The following is a 26,931-nucleotide window of genomic DNA, read 5'->3' as shown; positions in this document are numbered from 1 at the left end:
CACTGCTTTTTGTGCTGCAATCCCTCTTTGCTTGGCCACCCTACTCTGCCCTTCCTACCGGTCTGCATGAATGTGTCTATTTTAACTCCTTGGTTGTCCAACTTCCACACGGTTCAATTTTCTCTCAGTTCTGGTTGTTATTTTGTTTCTAAATTGTTGTCCTGATTTTGGTTGTGCGAGGAGGCATAGTGTGTTTACCTATGCCTCCATCTTTGTCCTAAATGTACCATAGTCTTTGATCCACTTATTTGCTTCCAGCACTTGGCTATTGTAAATTGTGCTGCTATGAACATTGGGGTGCATAGGTTCTTTTGGATTGGTGTTTCAGGGCTCTTAGGGTATAATCCCAGCAGTGGAATTGCTGGATCAAAAGGCAGTTCCATTTGTAGTTTTCTGAGGAAATTCCATACTGTTTTCCACAGTGGCTGCACCAGTCTGCAATCCCACCAACAGTGCACTAGGGTTCCCTTTTCTTCACATCCTCTCCAATACTTGTTTGTTGATTTGTTTATGATGGCCATTCTGACTGGTGTGAAATGGTATGTCACTGTGGTTTTAATTTGCATCTCTGTGATGCCTAGTGATGCTGAGCATCTTTTCACATGTCTTTGGGCCCTCTGTATGTCCTCCTTGGAGAAGTGTCTGTTCAAGTCTTTTGCCCATTTTTTAATTGGGTTTTTTGTCTTCCTGGAGTGGAGTCATGTGAGTTCTTTATATATTTTGGAGATCAAACCCTTGTCTGAGGTATCATTGGCACATATGTTTTCCCATACCATTGGTTCTCTTTTCATTTTAATGCTGTTTTCTTTAGCCATGTAGAAGCTTTTTAATTTGATGACGTCCCATTGTGTATTCTTTCCTTTATGTCCCTTGCTTTAGGGGACATATCAGTGAAGGTGATGCTGCGTGGAATATCTGAGATTTTCCTTCTTGCAGCTTTTCTATTGGTTTGAAATAATTTCAATTTAAAAAGTAACAAAAATATTTTAAAATATTTGTTAGAATATGTAGGAGAATAATTTTGTTCTATATGATTTAATTCACATACAAAGTACAAGTCATAATGGGAAAGAATGACCTATTTGAGTAGAGTAAAATGACACATTCATGTACAATAAAGAACTTTACAAATGGAATAAAAAGACAAACCACAAATGATGAGAAGATATTTGCTATGCCTATCATTTTTATCCAGAATGTATTACAAACATTACAAATGAACAAGCATATGAAAAGATGTCCAATTTCACTAGGAATTAGAAGAAAATTAAAATAACAGTGGTACATGATTACATATTTATTTAGATGATTGCTTGAAATTATACAATTTGATAGTACCCATCAAGAGAATGAAGGGGAAGGAGAACTTTCATAACTGGTTCAACAGTTCTGGAGATCGTTTAGCAAGATCTAAGTGAAGTTGAAGGTGTAGACAGTTCCACCTCCAGGTATTTAGCCTAGATAATTTTCAAAGGTACAGGAAATGGTTGCTCATTGCAGCATTGTTGGGACCTAGTGAAATATTGGACACAACCTAATTGTCATCAACAGATGACATCAGTAGATGACATGCAATACATTGAAGATGAACAAAATATATCTAAATGTGTTAACATATAGAAGTCTTGAAAACAAATCTTAGGTGAAAAAAGCAGGTAGCAAAAATTTGTATTGTGAAATTTATAAACACAGGAAACAATAATATATGTAGTTTATGAATAAAAAGGAGATAGAGTCCCTGTCCTGGAGACTTTTGGGGACATATGAAGAGAGGCAAGTAAACACATGATTACAATTTAGAGCATGAGAGCCACAATTCAAATGGGCACCAAATACAGATGGGGTAATGGAGGTGAAGGAACACTTTCCAGAAATGGCAAAGCTTTCCAGGACTCTCTCTCACACTGAACCAAGTCCTGGAAGACAAAAAGAGGTTACCCAGGTGAAAGACAGAAAGGAAAGGTGTTTCTAGCAGATAGTGACATTTGCAAAATTCCAAATTTGAGAAACTGCAGATCCTGGTTTGGAAACAGACTGGTTTCTCAGAACTGGAGTAGAGGAGGCGGGTGGCAAAGAAAGGGATGGAGAGTATTGGAAGGGACCTCCTGCCATGGGCTCTGACTGGGCTAAGGAGTTTGCCTGTGTCCTGAAGGTGGCAAGAATGCTAGAAGGATATCGAAACAGAAGAGTAACATGGGCATCTTAAATTATGGGAGATGGCTCTGGAGACAAGATTAGTTAGGTTTTTAAAATCTATATTTTTAAAAATAGAGAGGGAGGGGAGTTGGGGGAGGTGGAAGAGGATATGGGGGAATAAATGGTAATGAAAAAACACAATAAAATATGAACTATTCAAAAAAGAAAGAGAAAGAAAGAAAGAAAGAAGGAAAGAAAAGAAAACAAAACCAAGCAAGAAATAATGGAACCTTAACTGAGATAGAGGAGATAGTGACTGAGAGATACCCGCCTGTCCAACCAGTAGGACTCAGGGAAGGATTAGCTGTAGGTGTGGGGAGAGGAATTGAGGAAGCTCTGGGCCTGCGCATCTTGCGTGTATGATGGAGTGAGAGGGGCATCGTTTTGTGTCACCCGCCCCCGCCCCTGGCCACCCTGACTGGATCAGGAATGAGCACCTTATAATGTTTTCTTCAAGTATAGAGTGGACAAAGGAAGGACCAAGGATAGCGGTTACCGCTGAATGGGGAGGAGAGAGGCCAGGAGGGAGGGATGAAGTATGTTTGGCTTTGAAGACGTCTGATTACAAACTAAAAACTGATGCAAATGTAACATTTACTGGTGTTACATTTCTGAGAGCACACGGGTATCATATGATTTTCTGCACTTCTCTGTGTATTTGAACTAAATTTAATAACCAAATGGAAAAAATGTCCTGGCAAAATTCTAAGGAGCTGAAGTCTGCGAAAGGCTTTGAGTTCTATAAAGTGATTAAGCTAGAAAGCGGCGGGGCTGGGGGACAGCGTAGTTGTCTTTGTGTTTGCACTGAGCATTTGGAGAGTGAAGCCTCCGGAGGAGGGTACCCGGCTGAGTGCGTAGGGTGAGGAGGGGGAGGGGTGACACGCGCAAACGAAGCGTCGCGCCTAGCCCCGCCCACTCCAGCCCCGCCCAGAGCCCCTAGCTCGCTGCAGCCCCACCCTCTTCCGTGACGCCGCCTCCTGTCTCTAGGTAACGTGGTTGGTGGTAGAGGGGTGTCAAACAAGGCAGCCGGCGCAACGCGGCCGCTGCCTGCTGGCCCCTTTCCTCTGAGACCGTTGACCCTCAGACACTCAGAGCCATGGCCCTGCCACTGCTGCCTGGCTACGGCTTCAGCTGCACCGTGAGTAGTGAGGGTGCCCTAGGTCAGAAGTCGTAGCTGGGGTCTGGGGTCCTAAGTGTGGCCATCTCCCTGACCCTTACTGTAGACCTCTTCCTGCTGCTTCGCCTTCTGTGAATTGGGTGCAACTTGGACCAAACTTTGTAGGTTGGTGGAACCTTTACTCTCCGCTTCCCCTTCCTTCATCTCTTCAACTGCAGTTGGATGCTTTTCCTACCTACCTTAGATACATAAGTAGAGTCCTTAGAGGAGGGAGGACCCTTGAAGGTAGTAAATGGTAATGATAAAAATTATCTGTGAGCGTTTAAGATGTGCGAAGCGCTGTGCTTTAATCACCTTACATGGCATTTGATGCTCTCAACATCTCTTTGTATTAGGTACTGTTTTTATTCTCATTTTACAGTTGAGGAAACTGAGGCACTGGCCAAAGTCTCAGTGATGAAGCTGGGTTTCTTCCAGGCAACCTGTTCACACAGCCCTGTGTGAAACAGGAAATATAGTTTTTGTTATTAAGTTGAAGAAACCTGGCACTCTCAAGTCTGGTAGGGCCCAGGTGGGTAAGGGTTCCTTTATAGAGAGATGACACCCTAACTTGGAGGAATTTTTCTTTATTTATAATTTGGAAGGGTTCATTTTAAAATAAGATACATGACGGTATAAAACAAAACAACACAACACAACAACATAAAAATCCCTGAGTGTGAAAGGACTTTTGCCAGTAAATAGCATCATTTAAACAACAGCAGAAAAATGATTCAGGCTTTTGTTCACATTTGTTACTAATCTCTACTTGGGTTTTCCAGTTGTGTCTGTAGGAAGAAGGTAGGTAACATACCGATGGCAGGGAAGTAGATGGAGACATTCAAGGTATTTATGTAAACTTCTGGTAAGTTTAGAAAACAGGTGCCAGATTGAAGCATTTGATTTTATGGATTCTGAACAATGTCTGTATCTAAGTTGTGGGCCCTAACATACAAGTTATCTTTGTAGCTTCAGCTCACTGCATTCCAACACCTGCAGGGGGGCTGACCACTCCAACTTGCTTCTTGAACACTGGTTTGTGCATTTCTTGGGTGATTGTAAGAGGGTGGCCTTCCTGCCTAGTATTGCCCTTTGGTAAGATTGAGCCAGCCACACAAAAAAGAAAGACCCCTGAAAGGTAGAGTGTAAAAAAAAAGATTCCAGAAGTAAAGAAGCATGCTGTGTGAAAGTAATTGTAATAAAAATTGAAAGTAGAGCCCACAGCTTTGGGCCCAGCAACACTTCAAATTACCAATGCCTACCTCCTGTGCAAGTACCACAGCTCTCACATGCAGTGATTAAGAGTGGGAAGGAAAAAAGTGGTGGATGAGATATTTTAAAATCTGCAAGGCTATACTGAGTGTATTTTGCTTTTTTTAATGGCAGTTTCTTTCTTTTTTAAAAAGTATTTTATTGTTTATATTATGACAGTTGTCTCACTTTTTCACCCTTTGGGGGGAAAACGCCCCTTCAACCCAGCCCACCCCCCACTTCTATATTCAATCCCTGCACCATTGTCCATGTCCATGGGTCCTTATATGTTTTTTGATTAGTCCCTTCACCTTCCTTCAGTTCCCCCCTCCCATCTTACAGCTGTCAGTTTGTCACATGGTTCTATGTCTCTGGTTCTCTTTTGTTCATTTATTTTGTCCATTAAACTCCTCTCATAGCTGAGATCACATGGTATTTGTCTTTCACTGCCTGGCTTATTTCACTTAGCATAGTGCTTTCCAGTTCCATCCACGCTGTTGTGAAGGGTATGAGTTCCTTCTTTCTTTCTGCTCCATAGTATTCCATTGTGTAAATGTACCATTGTTTTTTGATGCACTCATTTACTGATGGGAATTTACGTTGCTCCAACATTTGGCTATTGCAAATTGTGCTGCTATGAACATTGGGGTGCATAATCTCTTTTGAATTGGTGTTTCAGGATTCTTAGGGTATATTCCCAGCAGTGGACTCACTGGGTCAAAAGGCAGATCCATTTTTAGTTTTTTGAGGAAATTCCATACTGTTTTCCACAGTAGCCATACTTGTCTGCATTCCCACTAACAGTGAACCAGCATTCCCTTTTTTCTACAACCTCACCAGCACTTGTTGTTTGTTAATTTGTTAATGATAGCGAATGCATACTTGTCTGCATTCCCACTAACAGTGAACTAGCATTCCCTTTTTTCTACAACCTCGCCAGCACTTGTTGTTTGTTAATTTGTTAATGATATTTGTTAATTTGTTAATGACAGGTCATCCTGACCTGTGTGAAGTGGTATATCACTGTGATTTTAATTTGCATCTCCCTGATGACTAGTGATACTGAGCATTTTTTCCAAACTTTTTTTATTGTGAAGTACAACACATATAAAAGAATGCACAATGGATGATCATAGAAGGAATATCAAGAAATAAAAATATTACCAGCACTCTGAAAGCATTCCCCTTGACTAAAGTTGTCAGATTCAGCAAAGAAAAGCACATATCCCAAATATGGCATGGGACTTACTTATACTAAAAGATTACTTCTTTATCTGAAATTGAAATCTAACTGAGCATCTTGTATTTTATGTGGCAACCTTAGCATTTTCTGACTTTTCCTGCTCTCCAGAGGTAAGCACTATACCGGCTGCTATCACTAGAGTTAGGGTTTGTTTGGTTTTGAACCTCATGTCAATGGAAATGTCCAGTGTTTACTCTTTTATGACTGGCTTTGTTTTAAGCTCAACATTATGTTTGTGAGATTTTTTTCATGTGGCTGACTGTAGATGTAGTTTGTGCAGTATCCTATTGCATTAGTATGACACCATTTATATACACAGTTAATCTTGACAGATATTTGTTTTGTTTGGGGTCATCAATGATAGGTTTCTGTGACTATTATTGTTTATATCTCATGGTGCAATTGCTAGGTCATGTGGTACTCAGACGTTTGTCTTTACTAGATGCTGTGAATGTAATTATAGCAATTTAAATTCCCACCAGCATTTTATGTCCCTCTTGTTCCATATTCTTTCTAACACTTAATATTGTTAGTCTTTCAAATTTTAGTTATTTTGATCAGTGGACATAGTGCAACTCTGTGGTTTTACTCTGGATTTACATATTTATTAGTAATTTGGATATTCTCTTTTGTGTAGTATCTGTTTGTCTTGTTTGGCAACTTTCTACTGTGTTGCCTGCCTTTTTCTTAGTGATTTCTAGGATTCCTATATAGATTTTGGATATGATTTGCTTGTCAGCTATATTGTGTTGCAAATATCTTCTAGTCTGTGCTTGGCTTTTTTACTCTCTTGATGGTGCTTTTGTTGTTGCTTATAAGGTACTTGTCTATTTATTTTTTAATTTTATTTTTCATTTACATTTTACATTCAATATTATTTTGTATTAGTTTCAGGTGTACAGCATAATGGTTAGACAATCATATACTTTACTAAGTGTTCCCCCCAATATTTCCACAATCCACCTGGCATCATACATAATTATTACGATATTATCGAAATTATTTCCTGTGCTATACTTAACATTCCCATGACTATTCTGTAACTACCAATCTGTACCTCTCATCCCTTCACCCTTTTCAGCCTCCCTCCAAACCCTTTCCTCTCTGGAAACCATTAGTCTATTCTCTGTTTCTATGAGTTGAATCTGTTTCTATTTTGTTTGTTCATTTATATTGTTCTTTAGATTCCACATATAAGTGAAATCACATGATATTTGTCTTTCCCTGACTTATTTCACTTAATATAACATTCTCTACTTCATCTTGATGATGGTTTTTTAAAATACATTTTATTGATTATACTGTTACAATTATCCCAATTCCCCCGTTTTCCCCTTTCCACTCAGCACTCCCAACTCTCTCAGGCAGTCCCCACACTTATGTTCATGTCCATGGATCCTTCACATATGTTCTTTGACTTTGCTATTTCTTATACTGCACTTTAAATCTCCCTGAGTATTCTGTAACTACCAATTTGTGCTTCTTTTTTTTTTTTAAAGATTTTATTTATTTATTTATTTATAGAGAGGGAAGGGAGGAAGAAAGAGAGAGAGAGAGAGACAGAAACATCAATGTGTGGCTGCTGGGGGCCGTGGCCTGCAACCCAGGCATGTGCCCTGACTGGGAATGGAACCTGCGATGCTTTGGTTCGCAGCCTGCGCTCAATCCACTGAGCTACGCCAGCCAGGGCCAGTTTGTGCTTCTTAATCCCCTCACCTTTTAACCTATTCTCCAAACCCCTCTCCTATCTGGCTGCCATCAAACCATTCTCTATATCTATGATCCTGTTTCTGTTATGATTTTTTGCTTAGTTTGTTTTTTAGATTCAATTGTTGATAGATATGTTTTTATTGCCATTTTGTTCTTCATAGTTTTGATCTTCTTTTTCTTAAGTCCCTTTAACATTTCACATAATAGTTTGGTGATGATGAACTCCTTTAGCTTTTTCTTGTCTGGGAAGCTCTTTATCTGCCTTTTGATTCTAAATAGTAACTTTGCTGGATAGGGTAATCTTGGTTGTAGGTCCTTACTTTTCATTCTAGCCTGCAAAGTTCCTTTTGAGAAATCAGCTGACAGTCTTATAACAACTCCCCTGTAGTCCCTAACTTCTTTTCTCTTGGTGCTTTTAAGATTCTTTCTTTATCTTTCACTCTTGGCATTTAATTATGATGTGTCTTGGAGTGGGCCTCTCTGCATCCATCTTGTTTGGGACTCTCTCTGCTTCCTGGACTTGAATGTCTATTTCCTTCACCAAATTAGGAAAGTTTTCTTTCACTATGTTTTCAAATAGGTTTCCAACTTCTCACTCTTTTTTTCTTCTAGCACCCCTGTGATGCGAATATTGGAACACTTGAAGTTGTCCCAGAGGCTGCTTACATTATGCTCATTTTTTAAAATTCTTTTTTCTTCTTGTTGTTCTAATTGGTTGTTTTTTGCTTCCTTATGTTCCAAATCATTGGTTTGATTCTCATCTACATCCACTCTACTGTTTTTTTCCTGTAAGTTGTTCTTTACTTCACTTAGTGTATCCTTTGTTTCTGAGTGGATCCTTTTTATGCTGTTGAGGTCCTCACTAAGTTCCTTGAGCATCCTTATAACCAGTGTTTTGAGCTCTGTACCTCATAGATTGCTTATCTCCATTTTGTTTAGTTCTTTTTCTGGAGCTTTGATCTATTCTTTCATTTGGGCCATGTTTCCTTGTCTCCTCATTTTGGCAGCCTCCCTGTGTTTGTTTCTATGTATTTGGTAGAGCTGCTTTGACTCTGTGTCTTAGTATTGTGGCTTGATATAGTAGGTGTCCTGTAGTGTCCAGTCTTACAGCCTCCCCTATCACACATGCTCAGTATTTGAGGTGCACCCTTCTTGTGGGCCAAGTACACCCTCCTCTTGTAGTTGAGCCTTGATTGTTGTTGGCAGATCAATGGGAGGGATTTACTCAGGCCAGTCAGCTGCAAGGACTGGCTGTGACCACTGACTACCAACCTCTGCCCTCTGTAGATGGTCAATGGTGCAGGGATAGGGTGATGGTGTTCTGACATGGTATGTAACTATTCACTGGGTGTGTAGGCTCTAGAGATTCCCAGGTGGTGCAGGCCAAGGTTGGCCACCACCTGTGTTTGGCCTGGGACTAGTCTGCATGAGCTACAAAGCAATCTGCAGATGGAGGCTACTTGTACTGGGCTTGGAGGTTCTCAGGTGGAGCCAAGCTGTGAACCTAGGCTGGCTGCTACTAGGGCTGTGCCTGGGGCCACTTCGTAAGAGGTACAGGAATTGGGGGCTCATTGAGGCTGGCTGTTGCTTGTTTGAGAGGTTTTAGAAAGTTTTGAAGGCTCAAGAGAAGTTTTCCACTTCTCTTGCAGAGCTTTGCTTGTTATAAATTAAGTATCTAAATATGTGTGGGTCTGCTTTTAGTCTCCTGAGTGTATTTTAAAAATTATTTATTTACCTTATGCCTCAGATCAATAAGCATACACATGTGAGACAGAGGGGAATGATCTAGGGAATGACAGTACATGTACTTATTAGATATCTTGGGTGGTCATTCAACAAATCAGTATTTATATATTGAGCATCCTAGTATGTGCTCAAGTAAGATGGTTGCATTTCAAAAAATTGTTGCACTTGTCTTGGGGGACTAAATGTGCTACAAAATTAATATTATTTTAAAAACATGTACATGGTTTAAGGATTGAATGTTCTCTGGCATAGACTGGTCAGAAAGTCAGTAAAGCCAAATCTGGCCCTTTTATCCCTCTTTTCCCTCCCTGTCCTCAATCATAGAGCCTTGCTGGCTGAATTAAATTTTTAAGTCAAAAACCTTGGTCTCCTGGAGACAGTATAATTACTGGCTTTTTGGTTCTAAAATTATAACACAAACTAACTTTTAATGCTTTTTCTCAGAAATTAAAAAGCTTATTTCCTTCCTTAATTAGCTGCTGATTTCTGTTCACGGCTAGCTGAGGTACAACCTATACTTTTATCTCTGAAATACAAAAAGTATTGTGCTTTCTAAAATATAAGCATTTGCATCACTGATGACATTAAATTTGATATGAATTAATTAAATACCTTTGGGAAAGATCACAGCTAAATTCCATACACACAGTATCTTTTCCCAACAATTTACATTCTGTATTTGTACTGAGAATCTCAGGCATATTGTCAAACATGATAGGATATTAATGTTCAAAGGCACATTTCTAGCCAAAGCTGAAAATTCCTTCTCCAGTATTTTGGACAGATGGTTGTATAGTTGATTCTGAAAGCCTCTAATGAATAATAAGAACACTTTCTGCTTTTTATGAAGCTACCTTGCCACCATCTTTGGAGAGTTTGTTGTAAATTGTGGATCATCTAATTTATAGTGAAGCAACTGTTTCCTTAAGAAGAAAAACATTATTTGAATTCACAACAGTAAAATAAAAATTCAGAATCTCTGTCTCTCTTACAAAAAGGGGCAGGCAATACCTTGAAATTTATTTTTATATAAACTAATATAAACCCACATATTAATACATAGGGAAAATTGTTCTGTGGGAAATTTACCAGTGATTTAAATGATAAATAACTGAAAGAGAAAAGCACTATCAGTAATACATAGTACACATATTGACTTAATTATGGAATGTTAGATAAGTCAATTTAAAATTTAGCTCAATGACAAATATAATCATAAAACAATCACTTTATTCACAAGGTGGAGGTTTTCCCAATCCAAAATTCTACTTAAAGATTCCCAATTTTGTTCCTAGTGGTCAATTACATTGCCTTAAAATAACTGCATCAGTTCCAAACCCCTTAACCTGACAGCTGAGGCCATTAGAGTTTGCCACTCACTTTGTGAGAGCAATTTAATGAATCATGACAAACTTTCAGAGTAGAATAGAATAAAAAATCCGAGTGTATTATGCTTGGGAAGGATATGTATTGTTTCATGAACTTTTTTTTCTGTCACGTGTGTATGTGAATGTAACTGGATTAGTATATGTCACTGGATTGCACTAAAATCTATTTGTTATTGTAGTTGTACTTTGAGTTTGAAAAGCACTCTCATTATAGCCATCTCACCAATTGTTACCTGTCTTTTAAATTCAGATCTTCAACTTTTTTAAAGGCCAGATCCAGCTCTCACCCTTTAGGATGCTTCAACAGATCCTATTCACCATTAACCATTTAAAAGTGTATACTTCAGTGGCATTAGTATATTCACAATGCTTTGCAACTGTCACCTCTAACTATTTCCAGACATTTTCATCACCCCAAATCTTAATCTTTTTACTCTAGAGGAAACTTTGAAATGATATTCAGGTCTCAAGGAACTCCTATGTAAAAATGATTTCTATAACACATAATACATTAATTTAACCCATGGATTGTAGATATAATGATCCAATAATGATATCTCTTTTGAATAAAGAGTAACAGTGTTCAGTAGATTTGTTGATTTTGGCCAACTTATTCCTTACTATGTGTAGTTTCCCTATGCTACAATGGATATCAACTCTAATGCACATGGGAGTGCAGTAGAGGAAACTTTAGGGTATTTTTTTATGGTAAAATTTCCTACTTGATTTTCCCACATTGTCCCTTATCTGAGTAAGCCTAAGAATCCTCTCATAGCTTCTATTATTAGATAGTGCTATCAGGTATGAGATGGGGTATATCGTATGAGCAAGAGCAATTTTCTCCCCTATTTAAAGCAAAAAATGACATTTAGCCAGATTTTCTGTAGAAATAAGTAATTAAGCTTAGCTTACTTTTCTTTTCTTTTTATACATTTATAAAATTCTTAGGGCAGCATAATACATTTCTGTTCAATAACAGTTTTAATCCAAGATGGGATTTACTTTTTCAAAAAGTACACTCCATTGATTTAATTTAAATAAAGGTTGTGAATTCGTTTTAATTAATGCCACTTACAACATGAAAATATGTTGACAATATTAAATAAGTAAAGCCATTAAAACCATATGACAAAGTAACATGAATAAAAAATATAGCCTAAGACACAATTTATATGAGACTTAAAAATTAAGTATTTCTTACTGACTGACATGGTCAGGTTCAAATATAGAGATGTGGCAGTGTCAGGTTTAGACAGTGGCTGATGAATGTCATAAATAACTCAAACTCTTTTTAATCTCTTAATTCTGCTTTCTTCAGAACAGGCTTTTTTCTTTCTTAGACTTGTGTCTTCATGGTTGCGAGATGGTCACCTCAGTTCCAGATATCACAACTTTTCATGACATGTTCAAGATAAGAGAGGAGGAAAGGGAGGGAAAAGGGCTCTCATATCAGAAAACAGAGTGTTTCTTAGCCACTCAGTAAGTTTCCCCCTTCCATCTTATTGTCTAAAATTGAGTCACATGGCTATCCTTTGCTACAAGGGGCATTGGTAACTTGATTTTTTGCTGTCTATTTTTGGATCTGGGAAAGAGAAAAAGGAGTAAATAATGGCTGATGGGAATCAGCAAACTTTGCCCCACCAGCCACAGACTCAGTACCTGTGAGTCTAGATGTTCTCCTGAGCCCTAGTATTCCTTTCTTTAAAAACTTTTTGGCTATGTTTTTTAATTATACCAGTGACACATGAGTACATCATCATTTTAAAATACTCAGACAGTACCATTCTTTCTTAACAATCTTCTTTTTCATAATGGGAAAACAAGCCTAATACTCCAGTTAAGCTAGCATGCTCACTCTCTGTCCTTTGAATATATTTTGTACATTTCCACTCAATTATTGGTTTACTTACCCCCTTCCCTGACAACATTATCTTCCTTTTTCCATCCAGATCCTGGCCTTCTCTGGAAACTTGGCTGTAATCCCCTCTCCTCATTAAAGCTTTCCCTGATCACCTCAGCAGGAGCCATCTCTTTGTCTACATAACCCTGAACACTCATATTGTCCAGACCACTCATTTACTGCCTTATTTCCTGTGTTGTGTTTTGTGTTCTTTTTTGTGTGATCATTACATTCTTTGGCTGAGTGTGAAACTGCGACTGATTGCTCTTTGAGTTAACCCTTCCTTACCCAGGGCAGGCCCTTAATAGGTGCCTGTCAGCTGTCCCTGTATACCTGTAGCAGCCATGCTCAAAAACTACAGGGGATATCATCTCTAGAATTAGCTTCTTGTTTGTGTCTTCTACCACTGCTGTGGAACAAAATATGTATTTCTTATTTTAGCAAGAGTGAATATAAAAGAGGAAGACAATAATTTGTTTTTGTGGCTTAAATAGGTTATAAGCCTCTCAGGATATGTGGCTTAGATGAAGTGGCCAGGACAGCATGAAGATATACCATGCAAGTTGTAACTCAAAGCCTCTCTGGGGCCTCTTGTGCCATGTAAAGGGACATCGATCTTTCTCCTTGTTGGCATCCAGTTTGACTTTTTCTGGACGCAGCATATTTTTCTCTGAACATTCATCAGGCAGGACCCCTTAGGAGACCAGTCTCTCAACGATAAGATGCCAGATACGAACTAGTGCAAAGGCAAAGAGTTTTTTTGGGTCATTTCCTGAGAAGTTTATTCCTGTTTCTACATTTGTAGAAAGGATAGAACCAACTGTGTGTATGTGTATGAATGTGTGTGTAACTCTCCAAAGCAAAGAGAAGGGACAGGTGGTCATTTTTACTTCATCGTTAACCAGACCTTAGGACCCCTAAATTTGACCTGACAACTCCACTGTGACAAAGTAACCAACTTGGCCAGTTAAAGGATAAACAAATTACCTGCTTTTCTAACTATGTGTTTGGCATCCCAAAGGAGAGAATGGCCACAACTCCTAGAGTTTTGGGGGCAATAAAATCAATTCGCATGGCTTAACGGTTGATTTAGATTGTGTTTTCTTCACATGAGCTTGGTAATTGAAACAGAGATGTTTGTTTTATTATTTACAGGACTACTGTCATCTCATTTCTGTTGAGACTAGTCATTTATTGTTCATCAATAGTTACCAAGGAAAGTGGACCTTCTCTTTCCTTTTATTGTCAATTGAAATTTTTATTGAGATCATTGTAAATTCACATGCAGTAAGAGATAACACAGAGTACCCTTTACCCAGTTTCCCATTGGTAACACTTTGCAAAACTATGGTATAATAGCACAACCAGGATATTAACATTAAAGAATCTACCAATCTTATTCAGATTTCTCAAGTTTTACTTGTACTCATGTGTGTATACTTAGTCTATACATTCCATCACATGTGTAGGTTACCGTGACCACCATGACAGTACAGTCATCCATTGCTATATCACGGTTCACTTATTGCGGCTTCACTGTATCATGGGAAAAAAACCCGCAATACAGTGAAGCTGCAATAAGTGAACTGTGATATAGCGAGGGACTTCACTGGTGAGTACCCATATAGAATTTTATATGTTATTAAAATTACGTAGGTTTAAGAGTGTGGAAAATGTTTAAGAGTGTGGAAAATGTTTAAGAGCATATGAAGTGTTTATAAGAGTGTGGGAAAGGTTTATAGGAGTGTCAGAAGGGTTTATAAAGCCTTAAAGATATATAAATAATAAAATAAATATAATGCTGCTACTTCACAGATTTTCACCTATCACGGGGGTCTCTGGAACATAACTCCCATGATAGGTGAGGGATCACTGTAAACATACAGTGTGGTTCCATTATCACAAAGATCCTTTTTTTGTTGCCCTTTTATAACCACAATCACCTTCTTCCCAGCAACCCCCAACCTTACCTGGCCACAAACAATATCCCTCACTCCTGGCAACTACTACTCTATTCTTCATGTCTAAAATTTTATTACATTGAAAATGTTACATAAACAGAATCACAAAGTAGGTACCTCTTGAGATTATTATTATTTTAAAGATTTTATTTATTTATTTTCAGAGAGGGGGAAAGGAGAGAGAAAGAAAGGACAACATTAATGTGTGGTTGCCTCTTGTGCACCCCCTACTGGGGACCTGGCCTGCAACCCAGGCATCAATCTGGTGACCCTTTGGATCACAGGCCGGTGCTCAATTGACTGGCCCACACCAGCTAGAGTGAGATTATGATTTTTTCCATTTGGCATAATTCCTTGTATATTTATTCATGTAGTTGTGTTTATCAGTTTTTATTCATTTTTATTGCTGAGTAGTATTCCATGTATATAGCACATTTTCTTTAATCATTTACCTGTTGAAGGACATCTGGATTATCTTCAGTTTTTGGCTGTTATGAATAAAGCTGCTAAAAACATTCATGTATATGTTTTTGTGTGGACATGTGTTTTCATTTTCTGGGATAAATGCCCAAGAATACAATGACTAGATCATATAATAATTGCATGTTTAGTTTTGTAAAAAACTACCAAACTATTTTTGAGAGTGAATGTGCCATTTTACATTCTCAGCAGCAGTGTATGAGTGATCTATTTTCTCCACATCCTAGACAGCATTTATTGTTGTTACTATTTTTTATTTTAGCTGTCTGACAGGTGCGTAGTGATAGCTCATTGTGGGTTTAATTGGCATTTCTCTGATGGCTAATGAATTGAATATCTTTTCATGTGCTTATTAGCCATCTGTATATCCACCTTGGTAAAATATCTGTCTATATCTTTTGCCTGTTTCTACTTTTTTTTTACTGTTGAGTTTTGAGAATTTATATATTCCAGATACTAGTTCTTTATCTAAGATGTGCTTCACACATATTTCCTTCAAGTCTGTAACTTCTCTTTTCATCCTGTTAACTGTTTTTTGTAGAACAAAAAGTTTCTAATTTTGTTGAGGTCTAGTTTATCAATTTTCCCTTTTACGGGTTGTGTTCTTTGGTGTAAGTCTAAGAATTCTCTGCCTAGCCCTAGATCCTGAATATTTTCACCCATGTTTTATCCTAAAATTTTTATAGTTTTACATTTTATGTTCAAGTCTGTGTTCTATTTTGATTTTTATATCAAATGCTGGTACAGCCAGGGTTTTATTACTGGTGTGCTGAACTGGAGTGTTACAAGGAGCTTACTTCAACCTACTCCAAACATAAACACACACACACACACACACACACACACACACACCACACTTAGGAATCTCCATCCCATGAACAATTCCCTGGTTTTACTTTGAGGTAGACTTTCCTTCATATCCATAAAGAAGGTACTAGGCCAGATCATTAACTTGTGGTTTCCACCCCCTGCCATTTGTATGTAACACATAGCTGCCTTTGGCTTTTCTGCTCTTCTAGTCTTGTCAGTGGAACCAGTTGCCCCTCTTCATAAATCTAGAATTACTCTCAAATATATGCCTAAAGTCAGTGAAGGTGATAAATTATACTAATATTTGTTGTGTTCAGATTTGAGAAGAGATTTATTTTTCTCAATGTATAAAGAAAATTACCTTTTAGATCACTTAACCTTATTCTGTAAAATAAAGCCATTAATGCACAACTTTTAGAGATTAAATGCATTAGTTGGTGATACTTTCTACTGAAAATAATGACATATCTGATCAATAGATGAATCCTTGCTTGGCTTAAACAAGCAAGGATTTATTTCCTTCACCAAGCAGGAAGTCTGGAAGTAGGTGGCTGCTGACATACATTTAAAGTCTCAACTTTGCCTGAGCCAGTAGTTCTTCAATCTTCCTCACCTTCATGCCCATCATCCCAAAGTAGCTATTGTAGCTCCAGACATCATATATACATCTCAAGGCAAGAGTGGTAAGCTAGGAGAAGTGTCACCTACATTTGTCCCTTGACTCAATAGGAGGATAAACGTCTTTTCCAGAATCCAAGAACAGACTTCTGAAAAGGAGGCTGAGGAAACAAGTGGAGTGTTTAGTCTTTTCTGACTTATAAATGGCAATTGGCAAGGGAGAAGGAATGGGGAAATGGATGTACCAATCAGCTACAATGAGCCAGTAATTTTAACTAACTGTTGGGGAAATTTTTAGCATTCTCTCTCTCTTTTAAATCCTCACTCAAGAATATGTTTACTGATTTTTAGACAGAGTAAGGGAGAAAGGGAGAGGGAGAGTGAGAGCAAAAGCGAAAGAGAGAGTGAGAGAGATAGGAGAGAGAGAGAAAGAAACATATTGATGTGAGAAAGAAACACTGATTGGTTGCCTTCTCTACCTTCTCCGACCTGGGATCAAACCCACAATCTAGGTATATACACTGCCTGGAAATCAAACCCATAACCTTTGGGTATATGGCATGACACTGCAATCAACTGACCCACGCAGACAGGGATCTTTTAAAAAATTATATTTTATTGATTGTGCCATTACAGTTATCCTGAATTTTCCTCCTTTGCCGCTCTCCATCCAGCATCCTCCACTCCATCAGGCAATCCCCACACCTTTGTTCATGTCCATGGATCATGTCTGTAAGTTCCTTGGCTACTCCATTTCCTGTACTGTACTACATCCCCATGGCCATTCTGTAACTACCTATTTGTACTTCTTAATCCCCTCACCTCTTCACCCATTCCCACATACCCTCCTCCCATCTGGCAACCATCAAAATGGTGTCTCTACCCATGATTCTGTCTCTGTTCTTCTTGTTTGCTTACTTTGTTTTGTAGATTCAACTGTTAATAGATTTGATTTTTTCCATTTTATTGTTGATAGTTTTGACATACTTCTTTTTCTTAAATGAGTCCATTTATCATTTCACATAATAATGGTTTGGTAATGATGAACTCCTTTAGCTTTTTCTTGTCTGGGAAGTTCTTTATCTGCTCTTCGATTCTAAATGATAACTTTGCTGGATAGAGCAAGCTTAGCTGTAGGTCCCTGCTTTTTATGACTGAATATTTCTTGCCAGTCCCTTCCAGCCTGCAAAGTTCCTTTTGAGAAATCAGCTGACAGTCTTATAACAACTCCCCTGTAGTCCCTAACTTCTTTTCTCTTGGTGCTTTTAAGATTCTCTCTTTATCTTTAACCTTTGGCATTTAATTATGATGTGTCTTGGAGTGGGCCTCTCTGCATCCATCTTGTTTGGGACTCTCTCTGCTTCCTGGACTTGAATGTCTATTTCCTTTACCAAATTAGGAAAGTTTTCTTTCACTATGTTTTCAAATAGGTTTCCAACTTCTTACTCTTTTTTTCTTCTAGCACCCCTGTGATGCGAATATTGGAACACTTGAAGTTGTCCCAGAGGCTGCTTACATTATGCTCATTTTTTAAAATTCTTTTTTCTTCTTGTTGTTCTAATTGGTTGTTTTTTGCTTCCTTATGTTCCAAATCATTGGTTTGATTCTCATCTACATCCACTCTACTGTTTTTTTCCTGTAAGTTGTTCTTTACTTCACTTAGTGTATCCTTTGTTTCTGAGTGGATCCTTTTTATGCTGTTGAGGTCCTCACTAAGTTCCTTGAGCATCCTTATAACCAGTGTTTTGAGCTCTGTACCTCATAGATTGCTTATCTCCATTTTGTTTAGTTCTTTTTCTGGAGCTTTGATCTATTCTTTCATTTGGGCCATGTTTCCTTGTCTCCTCATTTTGGCAGCCTCCCTGTGTTTGTTTCTATGTATTTGGTAGAGCTGCTTTGACTCTGTGTCTTGGTATTGTGGCCTGATGTAGTAGGTGTCTTGTAGGGTTCAGTGACACAGCCACCCCTATCACCCACACTGGGTACTCAAGGTATACCCTTCTTGTGGGCCAAGTACACCCTCCTCTTGTAGTTGAGCCTTGATTGTTGTTGGCAGATCAATGGGAGGGATTTACTCAGGCCAGTCAGCTACAAGGATTGGCTGTGACCACTCACCACCAACCTCTGCTCTCTGTGGAGGATCAGTTGTGCAGGAGCAGGGGAGACACCTAGCTAGGGCCTTTAGTCTTGTTTTAATTAATTGGTACTTTGAGTTGAGTTGTTTAGAGAAAAAATCTGAGTCTTCTGAGGAAGGGGCTACATATATGTCTAGATCTTATTGATTTGAATTTTGTTTTACACTCTACTGATTTAAATGTATTATTAAATATATGAAACTAATCTTATTGTTATATGAGTTGATCACTTAGCATCATGAGCATAATATTTTCAAATTATGTTTGGAAAGAGAGGAAAGTTAGCTTAAAATGTTTAACATTTTCTTTGACATGGCTTTTTATTTTTATAGTTGGGTTTTCTTTTTGAGTGATTTAGCTTTAATAGGTAATGTTAGGTTTCATGCTCTTGTGGTCCTGAGCCCTAAGGTTTCAGTATACATGAAGCAATTTTGTTCTTATTTTCTTTGGGAGGTTCACAGTATTTGCTAAATGACTTCTTTTTCTATATAAAAGTGCAGAAAAGAAAAGAAAAATAAATTTCTAACATAAATATGATATGAAAGGAGGAAGAAACACTATTCATGAAACAGAAGCAAACCAGTACAAAGCCTGATCAGGCAGAAGTATCTAAGAATGGTAGTTTTAGGTAATTCTGTATCATATTTTTTATTACCCTCAAAAAGTAGTTAGAAATATATTGTTAATATACATTGAAATATTAATTATTAACTGGCTTTCTTCAGTCTCCAAATTTCCAATATCTGTTGGTGGTTATAAAAGAATTTCTACAGCACTTTCTAATATCTGTCCTGCTTTTAAGGGATTGAGTCTAGGTATAATGATCTGATCTAATCCCTCCCTTCTAGGTCATGGTGGTGATCATTTTTATTATTATGTTTGTCAAAAGCAAAAGTATTAGTTCAACCCTGATTACTTAAACAAGGGAAGATCTGTTATTTTTCTCTAAGAAGGTACAATCAATATGAGGCCTAATAGTGCTTAAAGGCTTGGGCATTGAGTTTATACCCTGTATTCATCACTTACACTAGTTGAGGGCGCTTGGGAAAATTACTTAAAATTCTGTGCCTGAGTCTTCCCATCTGCAAAATGGATAAAGCATACTCAGATATTTTCTCTGAGAATTAAAAGACTTTAATGCTTCTAAAGTACTTAGAACAGTGCTACATAATAACTATGATTGTTACAGGAATGATATTCACATCTGCAAAGACACACTTCTAGTTCATGGTAGCCCTAAAAGAGCTATCATGTTCTTCGGAGGCACCTTACTCTTTCTGCTTTTGTCATATAGTTATTAAGCATCTGGGCTTTGGAGTGCAGCCTAGAAAGAAACAAAGAGACTAATGTGCTGGAGCTCTGAAAGAGAGGTAATAAATGGATAAGCAACTCATGCTGATGACTATAGCCTTCTCAGTTTAGGTTAACTTTATGGTTTCTGTAGTGGCCCTGACAACTTATTGATTATTCATTAATCAATCCAAGCATGTGATAAAATTGCCATTCCAATATTTAGCAACAGAGAAGGGGTGGTGATATCAGCTATTAATTTAATGTGAAACATCAAGGGGAGTCTGAATTTGGCTACTGTTTTTCCAATAGTGGTGTCATAAGTGGGATGGGATGTTATTTCAAGGAGTTGAAATAACAAGAGGCACTGGATCTGGAGATAGTATGTTCCTGATGTTACTGTTTGCTAAGACATTTACCTATTATCTTTGCACTGAGACTGAGCATCACTTTGCAGTCACTAGGGCAAAAGGCAGGCTGACATGTCCTAAGAGATTATAATGGCTTCTGTGTGTGTTGGGAGGGGCAAACCTTTAAAACAGATGGCTTAAGGGCTTTTACATTATACTAAACAAGTCCTCAAGCAATAAGTTTTAAAGGTATAGAATTTTGAATTGAAATTTTAAGTTAATACTCCAATAGTGCAGAAATAGAATTTCGCTTGGTATGTTGATTAGAATGATAATGGAAATTGACATTACTGAACTTCAAAGAAGTGTGTGTGTGTTTTGTTGTTTTTAGTTTGAATATGCGAATTCATAACTAACAAGGCAAGAGTTTTGGAAAGGTTTTAGTAATAGATTCTTTCATGATAAAGACATTCTTTTAAAGAATTATGTCTGGCTAATTTTTTATTTAGCAAAAAATTGGAAATATTTCACAAGTATCTAGGTAATACTCTTTGGACAGATAAATTGCTCATTTATTTAGCAGGAACTCTTTTGAACTACCTTCTGGATTTTATATATTTTGATTTCTCCTTAATTTCACAGCACTTGTGAATCTTATATTTAAAATAAAAAAGCTCTATTGTATGTTATTCTTACTCATTTCACTTGCTGAACAAAAATATGCTGACAAGAGTTCATAGAAAGTGTGTATGTATATGAGTGGGCTGGGAACTCCTCATTAGCCCTTCCCTTTGCTCCTTCCAGTCCCTTTTCTTCCCCTAGCTGCTGTGGTGGTGACCAGAAAGGAAGGACTAGCCTTGCAGAGGGTGCTTCAGGCTCAATCCACTGTTTTAGTCTTCTTTAAAATTTTCAGAAATCAGAAACTCAGCCTGTGCTACTAGAACCATGGTTGGGGGCTGCAGGAACCAGGTGATGGAAGTACTTCATCCTTCTTATTGTTTTTCCTCTTCCTCCCCCATACACTTTCAAGGTGGAAATGAGGTTGACATGAAACTTTCAAGTCAATTCCCATTACTCTTTCTTTCTTAACACCCCCAATCACAGATATTGGTTTCTTTGCCTAATGTCCACTATAGCAGTGCTACTCCAAATGTGGTGTGAGTTTATGACATTGGGAGTCTTTAGAAACTTATAAAGCAAGTTGATATTGCCATGATATCTGAGTATGATCAGTGGGGTTGTAAGTTTTTATGTCTGTTTTCACTTCAATTTCTTGTAATTAATTTTATTGCATATTACAAAAGTATTAGTCTGAAATGATTTGGGAAAATTATCAAACTTGCCTTTCCTCAAAGATACTTTGAGAGTCCCTGTTTTAAAGGATGTTGTCCCTGTCTTTCCATTCACATTGTCTTTACCCTGGTGCAGGCCTTTCTCACCTTGTGCCTGCTTAGCTGCACTAGTAGCTTGCCTAGTCTGCTTACCTTTTACCTCTCATTCTAATCTGTTATTTTTATTTATTTTATTATTTTTTATTTATGGAATTTATAGGCGTGACATTGGTTTGCCAAACCATACAGGTTTCAAGTGTGCAACTCAACAAAACATCACCTGCACCCATCGCCCATAGCAAAGTCTGTTTCTGTCCCCATTTATCCCCCATTTGCCCCCTCCCCCTAATCCTATACTGTACTGCTGTCTTTATCTATGTGAGATATCTCATTGTGTGAGAAATGGAGCTATTCCTCCATTTCTGGCACAACATCATCATTAACCTGTGCAAGGTCTATCTCTTGTTTTATGTATTTTTATTCCTCATCATTCCTGATCCCTCATATCATTCCCTCTCCATTTTATGTAGGCTTCTATACAACTGTCTTTGATGTACATTCTTTAATTTGTATTGTCCTTGTAAAATATGTAGTATTTGTCTGTTTTTTAAAAATAATATATAAATAATATTGATAAGTAATATTGTATGTGATAGATACCATTTTTTTTCACCCAACACTATGTTTTAAAGATCTGTCTGTATTGCTATATGCACATCTGATGCAGTGGAATGAATTGTGTCCCCCTGAAATTTATGCTGGAGCCCTAACTCCCAGTGTGATAATATTTGGACATGGGGCCTTGGGAGGTAATTAGGTTTTAGATGAGGTCATGAGGGTGGGGCCCTTATGATGAGATTAGTGCTCTTATTAAGAAGAGACACCAAATAGTGCACTCTCTCCCTCCCTCCCCTCTTCCCCTCTCTCTTTCTCTCTCTCTCTGTTATGTGGGAACATATTGAGAAGTTGGCAGTTTGAAAACCAAAAAGAGAGCCCTTATGGGCAAACTGACTTGACTGGCACCTTGATCTTGGACATTCAAAACTCCAGAACTGTGAGAAATTCTTGTTGTTTAAGTCACCCAGTCTATGGAATTTTGTTATGGCAGCCTGAGTTAATACAACTAGTTTGTTGCTTCTTAGCAGTAAGGTGAAGTTAACAACCACCATAGTGTACTTATCCATTAAAAATATTTTCTTATCTATTCCATCAACACAGATGTCTAGGTTGCTTCCAACTTATACAAAATACTATGACACATACTCGTACATATCCATTTATTGCCTACCATGAAAATATCTCTGAGGTATATAATCAGGGGTGAGATTTTTGAATCATAGGGAATACCATCCTTAATTTTGCCAAGTAGTACCACATTGCTACACAGATAGTTAACTGACCCATTAACAAAGTACTAGGGTGCCTGTTTCCACATATTCTCTCCAACAGTTCATATTGTCTAGCTTTCTAATTCTTGACAGGCTGATGACTATAAAACAGTTTCTGGCCCTGGCTTGTGTAGCTCAGTGGATTGAGCACAGGCTGTGAACCAAAGGGTTGCCAGTTTGATTCCCAGTCAGGGCACATGCCTGGGTTGCAGGCCAGGTCCCCAGTAGGGGGAACATAAGAGGCAACCACACCTTGATGTTTCTCTCCCTCTCTTTCTCTTTCCCTTCCCCCTTCTCAAAAATAAATAAATAAAATATTTTTAAAAATAAATAAATAAAATAGTTTTCAGTCCATTTAGAATACTACCACCCCAGATACTCTTTATCCTCGCTCAAGAAGAGTTTTAGATGTATATGGTATTTAAATGTGAGGCGTTCCATAATATAGATCTCCTTACATATTTTGCTCTATCTCATCCTCCTTCCAAACTTGAGCTTGTCTTTTTTATTAGCCTTGCCTCTCATACTAGGCGCTGTCAGCTCGGGTGCTGTGCATCACTTATAATCCTTTCCAGAACACCGTTGCCTCTCCTATCCTGTCTAATTCATCCCACTCCTCCAGGCCCAAGACAGTATCCAATTACCCATAGACAGCTCTGGGTGAATTAACTTACCAGAGTTTAGGGTCATATGAACTTAGGTTCAGGTGCAAGGGTCTACTAGTTACTGTGTAATTGTGGGTGTGGTAGTCTACCTCTCTCTGCCTTGGTTTCCTCATTGATAACATGTCAGTAATAGCACCTATCACTAGTTTTGTGATAGTGAAGTTAGATAATGTATATAAATTCCTAGGCAAAGAGTCTAGCTCACAGTAAATGATCAAACATTGTAGTTACACTGGTTTTCAGTTTTCTAGTTGTTTTATATATCTAAATCTTGCATCATCAATAAGGTTGTAGGTTTCTTCTTTAAGGCAAGGGCTGAATCTTATACTTATTTTAACTAGTATATCTGGCACAAAGCTAGAAACATAATAAATGCTTAAGAGACATTTATTGGTTTGACCTGAGGTGAACTTGTGATTTCTGCACATTACTTGCTTCCAAGGATGGAGTGAACTTTGTTTTTGTAATTGTTGTTCAAGTACAGTTGTCTCCATTTTCCCCCACCACTTTCCCCTGGCCCAGCCACCCCTACCTCCCACCCTAAATCTTAACCCCCTTTGGCTTTGTCCATGGGTCCTTTATACATGTTTCTTGACTACCCTTCCCCTTCTTTTTCCCACTATTCCCCCCCCCTTCTGGTTACTATCAGTTTGTTCTTTATTTCAGTGTCTCTGGTTATATTTTACTTGCTTGTTTGTTTTGTTGATTAGAACATTGTTATAAAATTCTATGTTATTCCAACATTCATTGTAACCAACTCACCTTTTGCTTTGCTGTGGTGATTTGGGACTGACTTGTGGTAACCTGTGTGTGTGTCTGCCTGTGTGTGTGGTTGTGAGTGTGAGGGAGTGTGGGGGGCTGGTTGAGGTGGTAGTTATGGATTCTCTAAGGGACAGTGTCAGGCTGCAGCTCACCATACTAACCACTGCCTCTAGCTTTCCTCCCACAGCCTTCTAGTTGGGCCGTTTATCTGTTCAGGGCAGCTGCTGTGGTCTGGCTCCCCTGGGCAGGGCTGCACAGACCCTTCCCCATTCTTCTAGGCTGCCTTCACTACAAGAGGAAACAAGGTCTTTTCCTTCCTTTTTAATATTGAGTAGTTTATTTTTATTGGGGTATAATTGACATATAATATTATGTTAGTTGCAGGTATACAATGTAATGATTCAATATTTGTATACATTGCAAAATGATCGCCACAATAAGTCTACTTAACATCTGTCACCATACATAGTTGCAAACATTTCTTTGTGTGATGAGAACATTTAAGATTTACTCCTTTAGCCCTGGCTGGTGTCACTCAGTGGACTGAGTGCTGGCCTGTAAACTGAAAGGTCAGTGGTTCGATTCCTGTTGAGGGCCCATGCCTGGGTTGTGGGCTAGGTCCTTGGTTGGGGGTATGAGACAGGCAACAGATCCATGTATGTCTTGCACACTGCTGTTTCTCTCCCTCTCTTTCTCCCTCCCTTCCCCTCTCTAAAAGTAAATAAAATCTCAAAAAAAGACTTATTCCCTAAGCAACTTTCAAATATGCAGTACAGTATTATTAACTACAGTCACCATTACATTCCACAACTTATTTATTTTATAATGGGAAATTTGTACCTTTGACCCCTTTTTATTCATTTTGCCCATCACCCCAACCATCCACTTCATGCAAACACCAATCTGTTCTGTATATATGTGAGGGTTTTTTAAATCAGATTCTACATATAAATGAGATCATATGATATTTGTGTTTGTCTGACTTATTTTACTTAACATAATGCCCTCAAGGTCCACCTATGATTTTGCAAATTGCAAGATTTCATTCTTTTTATGACTGAATAATACCCTATTATATATACCACATTTCTTTATCTATTCATCAATTGGTAGACACTTAGGTTGTTTTCATGTCTTGGCTATTGTAAATAATGCTGCAATTTTAACATGAAGGGGCAGATGCATATATTTTTCAAATTAGTGTTTTCATTTTCAGATAAATACCCAGAAGTAGAATTGCTGGATCATATGGTAGTTCCATTTTTAGCTTTCTGAGGAACCTCCATACTGTTTTCTGTAGTGGACATACCAATTTACATACCTACCAACAGTGCATGAGGATTCCCTTTTTTTTTACATCCTTGCCAATACTTGCTATTTTTTGATAACAGCCATTCTAAATGGTGTGAGGTGATATCTCCTTGTGGTTTTAATTTGTATTTCCCTGATAATTAGTGATGCTGAGCATCTTTTTATATGTATGTCGGCCATTTATAACATCTTCTTTGGGAAAAATGTCTATTCAGATCCTCTCTCCATTTTTAAATTGGATTTTTTTTTCATTTTTTTAAAATATATTTTATTGATTATGGTATTACAGTTGTCCCATTTCCTCCCCTTTATTCCCCTATGCCCTGCACACCCCCTCCCACCTGCATTCTCTGCCTCTAGTTCATGTCCATGGGTTGTACATATAAGTTCTTTGGCTTCTACATTTCCTATACTAACCTTAACCTCCCCCTGTCGATCTTGACCTACCATTTATGCTACTTATTCCCTGTACCTTTACCCCCATCTCTCCCCTTCCCACTCCCCCCACTGATAACCCTCCATGTGATCTCCATTTCTCTGATTCTGTTCTTGTTCTAGTTGTTTGCTTAGCTTTTTTTTTTTTTTTTTTAGGTTTGGTTGTTAATAGCTGTGAGTTTGTTGTCATTTTTACTGTTTATATTTTTGATCATCTTCTTTTTCTTAGATAAGTCCCTTTAACATTTCATATAATAAGGGCTTGGTGATGATGAACTCCTTGAGCTTGACCTTATCTGGGAAGCACTTTATCTGCCCTTCCATTCTAAATGATACCTTTGCTGGATAGAGTCATCTTGGATGTAGGTCCTTGTCTTTCAAGACTTCAAATACTTCTTTCCAGCCCCTTCTTGCCTGTAAGGTTTCTTTTGAGAAATCAGCTGCTAGTCTTATGGGAACTCCTTTGTAAGAAACTCTCTCCTTTTGCTGCTTTTAAGTTTCTTTCTTTCTCTTTAGTTTTGGGTAATGTAATTATGATGTGCCTCGGTATGTGCTTCCTTGGGTCCAACTTCTTTGGGACTCTCTGAGCTTTCTGGACTTCCTGGAAGTCTATTTCCTTTGCCAGATTAAAAAAAAAATCTCCTTCATTAATTTTTCAAATAAGCTTTCAATTTCTTGCTCTTTCTCTTCTCCTTTTGTCACCCCTAGGATTTGGATATTGGAATGTTAAAAGTTGTTCTGGAGGTTCCTAAGCCTCTTCTCATTTTTTTTTAAATTCTTGTTTCTTCATTTTGTTCTGGTTGAA

At 38.0% G+C, this 26,931-nt stretch overlaps 1 protein-coding gene across 2 annotated transcripts in view; it reads left to right on the top strand.

Moving 5' to 3' along the window:
- Window positions 1–3,186: 3,186 nt before the first annotated feature.
- EFHC2 (EF-hand domain containing 2) overlaps window positions 3,187–26,931 on the top strand; it is a 257,879-nt gene continuing 234,134 nt past the window's right edge. For both annotated transcript variants that reach the window (XM_036016315.1, XM_028523328.2), the window contains exon 1: window positions 3,187–3,334. In XM_036016315.1, the coding sequence (XP_035872208.1) occupies window positions 3,293–3,334 (42 nt within the window). In that variant the 5' untranslated portion in view covers window positions 3,187–3,292. The remainder of the gene's footprint in view (window positions 3,335–26,931) is intronic.

The sequence above is a fragment of the Phyllostomus discolor genome, chromosome X, assembly GCF_004126475.2.
Source record: "Phyllostomus discolor isolate MPI-MPIP mPhyDis1 chromosome X, mPhyDis1.pri.v3, whole genome shotgun sequence".
Lineage (NCBI taxonomy): Eukaryota > Metazoa > Chordata > Mammalia > Chiroptera > Phyllostomidae > Phyllostomus > Phyllostomus discolor.
This window is presented reverse-complemented; position numbering and strand designations above follow the sequence as displayed.